The 6,000-nt window shown below is 43.2% G+C and overlaps 1 protein-coding gene and 1 pseudogene across 1 annotated transcript; both read right to left on the reverse strand.

The window, feature by feature from the left end:
• Positions 1-1,627: 1,627 nt before the first annotated feature.
• On the reverse strand, positions 1,628-2,863 carry LOC107606862 (uncharacterized). The gene has a single exon (XM_016308872.2). The coding sequence runs from the start codon at positions 2,861-2,863 to the stop codon at positions 1,628-1,630; it is 1,236 nt and encodes a 411-aa protein (XP_016164358.2).
• A 1,611-nt stretch (positions 2,864-4,474) lies between these two features.
• LOC148550536 (uncharacterized) lies at positions 4,475-5,398 on the reverse strand (annotated as a pseudogene).
• Between the last annotated feature and the right edge of the window lie 602 nt (positions 5,399-6,000).

The following is a 6,000-nucleotide window of genomic DNA, read 5'->3' on the forward strand; positions in this document are numbered from 1 at the left end:
TTATTTTGTAAGCTTTGTATATGGTATTCTGGTTTTTAGACTTGTATTTGACTTGTTTGATTTTTTGGATAATTCCGAGTATTATTCTCAGTTGTGATCTTTTGGTTTCTGAGTATATAGCTCGGTTTTTATGGTGTCTATTTAGGCTTTTATAAGATATGATATTTTGGCAAAGTCATGATAATAGTACTATGTTATGATAGCAATTATGTGTACGTATTGAAGATGGCTGTCTGTTGCTATTCTTTAGATTATCAGACTATCAATAAGGAGAGTGGTAGCTCTGATATAGGAGGTATGGCGAAGTGAGCCCTTGGGCTTCGTTTAGACAATTTGATTTTGTTTTGTTTGTTTGTATTTCTCCGAGTAATATGTTCGGCATATGTATTTTTGGTTTTCGAGTATGAAGCTCGGATTGTTTTGAATGTTATACTGATTGAAATATATGCTAACTGCCAAGATAAGAAATGTTTTGCTTGCAATGTAAATTACATTGGTATGATGATTTATGGCGTCCGGCCTCGTTAAAACCCTCTTCGAGTAAAACTCATGTGTTTTGGGAAAAAACCTTCGAAGGGGAAAAAGAGTACCATCATTCGCGGGTTTACAGCATGTGTCATGATTGGTATTCCCTTAGTGAGGAGACATTCCATGTTCCTGGAAGTTGATCTCCTTTAAGGGTTTCTAGCTTGTAAGCCCCCTTTCCAAGATTCTGGAGAACTCGGAAAGGTCCTTCCCAATTTGCTGCTAATTTGCCATGTGTTGGAGGTTTCCGAGCTTCTTCTATTCGTCTGAGTATGAGGTCTCCTTTATTGAAGGACCTATGAACTACTCTTTTGTAGTGTCTTTGCTCTATGTATTGCTTTCTGGCTCGTTGCTTTATGGCTGAGATGTCTGTTTCTTCTTCCACAAGATCCAGCTTGGCTCTTCGAGCTTGCAAGTTATTCGATTGATCATAAAGCTCAGCCCTTAATGTTGGGATGCTGACCTCTACTGGGATCAGTGCCTCTGCACCATATACTAGTTTGAAAGGGGTTTCTCCTGTAGCAGATTGAATGGTGGTATTGTAGCTCCATAGGATTTCTGGAATGAGGTCGGCCCATTCTCCTTTAGTCTCACCGAGCTTTTTTTTTAATCCCTGCAAGATAATTCTGTTAGCTGATTCAACTTATCCGTTGGTTTGTGGGTGCTCGACTGAGCTAAAATGATGTTTAATGTTAAAATTTGTTAGGAAGGCAGCGAGTTTATGGTCAGTAAATTGTCTCCCGTTATCTGAGATTATCTCTCTTGGGATATCGTATCTACATATAATGTTTTTCCATAAGAAAGATCGCACTTTTTCTGCCGTTATATGTGCTAGTGGTTGTGCTTCTATCCACTTAGAGAAATAGTCTATTGATACTAAAAGGAACTTTACCTGGCCTGGCGCTTTTGAAAAAGGTCCGAGGATATCCAATCCCCACCTATCGAAAGGCCAGCTTACCTCTATGGTGTGGAGCTCCTCGGCCGGGGTCTTTGAGAGGGTGGCATGCTTTTGACAATTGTCACATGCCTTGACTTTCAAAATACAGTCCTTTTTTATCGTCGGCCAATAGTATCCTGTTCCCAATATCTTTGCAGCCAATGCTCAGCCGCCGATGTGGTTTCCACAAACTCCTTCGTGTGTTTCTACCATAACATCTTCGGCTTCCTCATTGCTGATGCATTTGAGGAGTGGTTGGGAGTGTCCTCGCCTGTACAGGGTATTTTCGAGTACTGTGTAAAAACTTGCTCTCCTTCGGAAGAGCGGCAAGTTCAGCTCTTCGTTTGGCACGACACCTGTGTTGATGTAATTGAGAAAAGGTATTCTCCAATCTGGTACCTGCATGATGCTTAAGATTGTGTCCTGCTCAAAGCTCGGCTTGTTGAGTGTTAGTTGGGATAGGGCCAGTGTGTTTTCCGCCTGCCTTGTTGTGGCTAACTTGGATAACACATCGACTTTGGTGTTTTGTTCTCGGTTTACATGAATAATATCAAATTTACTGAACTTTGAGATGAGATCCTTTGTTATGAGCCAATATTTCTCTAACAAAGGATCTTTTACCTGGTACTCACCCTTGATTTGATGTACTACAAGTGATGAGTCGCAGTAGACTGTTATCTGAGGTATTCTGAGTTGCTGGGTAAGCTTCAATCCTACTAGCAAAGATTCATATTCCGCTTGGTTGTTACTTGCATTGAAGCAGAATTGTAGTGATTGTTCGGCTATCACTTTCTCTCCTTCTTTTAGCAGTACCCCAGCTCCGCTTTCTTCTCTGTTTGATGCTCCATCCACGTGTATGCTCCAATTGGTTGCTGTATATTGTGTCTCATTAGTCATTTCTGACACGAAGTCGGCAAGTACTTGTGATTTCAGAGTCTTTCTCGACTCGTACTGAATGTCGAACTCGGATAGTTCGATTGACCACTTTATTAGTCGTCTGGCGAGCTTGGGTCTGGTTAATACATGCCTTAGTGGTTGGTTTGTTCGTACTATGATTGTATGGCTTTTAAAGTAATGTCGCAGCCTTCTTGCCGTGGTGACTAGTGCCAGCGCTAGTTGCTCTATCTTCGGATATCTTATTTCTGCTGGTTGCAGTACCTTACTAATGAAGTATACTGGGTTTTGCTTTTTTCCTGTTTCCATCACTAGGACCGAGCTTATAGCATAGTTAGATACTGATAAATACAAATGCAATGGCTTACCAATCTCTGGTCTTTGGAGTACTAGAGGTGATGTTAAGAGCTGTTTGAGTTCCATAAAGGAGTTTTCACATTCCTCCGTCCATGAGAATTTCTTCCCCTTGGAGATTGTCTGGAAGAAATGATAAGATCGGTTTGCCATTGCGGGTAGGAAACGTGATAGGGCGGCTATTCTCCCTGCTAATTGTCGGACTTCTTTTACTGTCTTTGGGCTTGTCATGGTCAGCACTGCATTGCATTTCTCTGGGTTGGCTTCTATACCTCGTGAGATTAGTATGAAGCCAAGAAATTTCCCTCCTTGGACTTTAAAAGCACATTTGTCCGGGTTGAGTCACATGTTATATGCTCGGAGTTGATTGAAAACTTCTACCAGGTCATCACAGTGTGACCCTTGTACATGCGTTTTTGCTACCATGTCATCGACATAGATTTCCATATTCTGACCTATCTGTTGTTGGAATACTTTGTCCATCAATCTTTGATATGTCGCACCTACATTCTTTAAGCCAAAAGGCATTACCTTGTAACAAAAATTTCCATGCTCTGTTATAAAAGCTGTTTTGCTTTGGTCTTCTGGGTGCATCAAAATCTGGTTATAACTAGAGTATGCATCCATAAAACTCAAGGCTTTGAAACCAGAAGCGTTATCAACTAATTTATCAATGCAAGGTAATGGATATGCATCTTTAGGGCAAGCTTTGTTTAGATTTGTAAAATCGATGCACATGTGCCATTTACCTGAGTTTTTCCTTACCATTACCACGTTTGATAGCCATGTGGTGAAGCGGATTTCTCTGATGAAACCTGCATTGAGGAGCTTCTTAGTCTCTTCAAGTGCTGCTTGTTTTTTCTCTTCTCCGAGGTTTCTTTTCTTCTGTGCCACTGGTCGGACTGTTTTGTCGATTGCTAATTTGTGGCAGATGACTTCTGGGCTTATTCCCGGCATGTCGTCTGGTGTCCATGCAAATAGGTCGGCGTTCTGTCACAGTATGTGTATAAGTCTTGCTCGTTCATTTCCTTCTAGTGCTTTTCCGATGTATGTGTATTGCTTTTCATCTGCTATTAATGTTAATTGGTGAAGGTTGTCCATTGGCTGAGGTCTTTTGCCGAGGTATTCTCTCGGGTCGAGATCAGCTAGCATTGTAGCTTCGGCCGAGTTATGTATGTCTTGGACTTGGGGCCGAGCTATCTCCCTCAAGTGGGCTTACTTTAGACAGGCATTGTAGCACTGCCGAGCTTCTTGGCGATCGGCGTACACTGTAGCTATCTTGTTTTCCTGCACTGGGAACTTGACACACAGATGTAATGTGGATACTACCGCTTTGAATATATTCAAGGCGGGTCTCCCAATTATGATATTATAAGGGCTATAATAGTCTACTATTAGGTATTGAATATCAATGGACTTCGACATAGGGATCTCTCCCATCGTGGTCCTCAGCCATATATGTCCCATGATGGGGACCCTTTCTTTGGAGAACCCAATTAGCTATCCCGAGGAAGGCTGTATTAGTTTTTCTGACAACTTCATCTTTTTAAAGGTAGAATAAAACAAAACATCAGCGCTACTACCTGGGTCTAGCAGTGTTTTCCTTACCAATAGCTCTCCAACCTGTATGGAGATCACTACTGGGTCATCAAGGTTAGGGCTTGCCGATCTGAAGTCTGATTGATTGAAGGATATTGTGACATCTGGGTCCTCCTTCTTCTTTGGCTGTACTGTTCCTTCGATTGCCAGCATCGCCCTATAGCTTCATTTTCTGGCCGAATTTGTTTCACTTCCGCCTGCGTATCCTCCTGATATGTGGCTGATGATTCCTCTTGGCGGATCAGGAGTTGTCTGTTCTTTTTTGTTCTTATCTGTCACTGCTTGTTTATGCTCGTTCTTGTCCGAGTTTGCCCCTCTAGCTTTTCGAGCTTCGACATATTTGTCTAAGAGCCCTTGGCGTGCCGGTCTTTCGAGAAGGTCTTTTGCAACGATGCAGTTGTCCGTGGTATGGCCGAACTTTTGATGGAAGGCGCAATGCTTGCTTCTATCTACGAACCGTTGATCTTGGTAGTTCCCTGCTCGGGCTGGTGGCTTCACAATTTTGGCATTCAGAATCTCTTTGATGATGTTTTCTCTCTTAGTATTGAATTGGGTATACGTGTTGTATTTTGGTATGAGCTTGAAGGGCCTCTTGGTATCCTTGTTGCATGGTGATCTGAAAGCTTTTTCCTCATCCCTTCGTTGTGGTTGTCTGTTCGGCTTTTGGACCTCGCGGAGTTCTTCAATCTCCATTTGACCTGCAGCCCTTTCTCGGAACTCCTCCAATGTTTTCGGTTTTGTTATTGCAATGGTTTCCCGGAACTTTCCTGGTCAGAGGTCGGCTTTGAAGGCATGTAAGTGGACAGCCGGACCCAAGTCTTGGATCTCCATAGTAGCCTCGGCAAACCTGGTCATGTAGGCCTTTAAGCTCTTGTGTTGGCCTTGCTTGATCGTGCCTAGGTAGTCTGATCCATGGACGTATATTCTTGATGCCGCAAAGTAGTCAATAAACGATCTCGCCAGTTCCTCAAAGGAGGAAATTGAACCTGTAGACAGTTTAGAAAACCACAGTAATGCAGCACCATCAAGATAAGTAGGAAAAGCTCGGCGAAGCATGGGCTCGTTATTAGCGCCATTAAAAAATATCATGGATTGAAACTTCTTGACATGAGCTCGGGGGTCACCGAACCCCTTGTATGGCTCCAGTGCTGTAGGTAGTACAAAATTTTTCGGCATCTGGAACTTAGTGATCTCCTCAGAAAAGGGATTTTCGAGGGTGAGCTTCTCCTTAGGCGGGGTGATGTTTAGGGGATCTGTGTTGCCCTGTGTCGAGCTTTTAGAGCTTTCTCCTTCGTGCTTTCCGTTGTTCTGTGCAGTCAGTTTAGTTATCTTCCCCACTTCCGCCTGGAGTTTGGCGATCTGAGCTAGGAGCTCTGCCTGTGTGGGTTGGGGGTTCCCATTATCAGCCATGTCCGAGGATCAGAAATCCTGCAAAATAAGGTAAGATACTAAATAAAATGGATGGTGAGGTCAGATATATTCCCGGCCCCACGGTGGGCGCCAAGTGATTCGTCCTGGTACTGGAGTGGCCGAGCTTTAGCAATTCCAAGCAAGCGACTGTCGGAGGGGAAGAGCTATACGTCGGCCTGGATCGAACACATCGGCGGGAATACCTGCAAAAGATACTCCGACGCTCAAGTTAGTGATAATCTCGAGTGAGAGTAATTAAGTAAATATGAAGACTGAGAATG

This window comes from Arachis ipaensis, chromosome B7 (assembly GCF_059453495.1).
Source record: "Arachis ipaensis isolate K30076 ecotype BB chromosome B7, ASM5945349v1, whole genome shotgun sequence".
NCBI classification, from domain to species: Eukaryota; Viridiplantae; Streptophyta; class Magnoliopsida; order Fabales; family Fabaceae; genus Arachis; species Arachis ipaensis.

Excerpts from the sequence above, each read along its gene's own strand:
- LOC107606862 (XM_016308872.2), bottom strand. The coding sequence starts at position 2,863 with ATGGCAAACCGATCTTATCATTTCTTCCAGACAATCTCCAAGGGGAAG.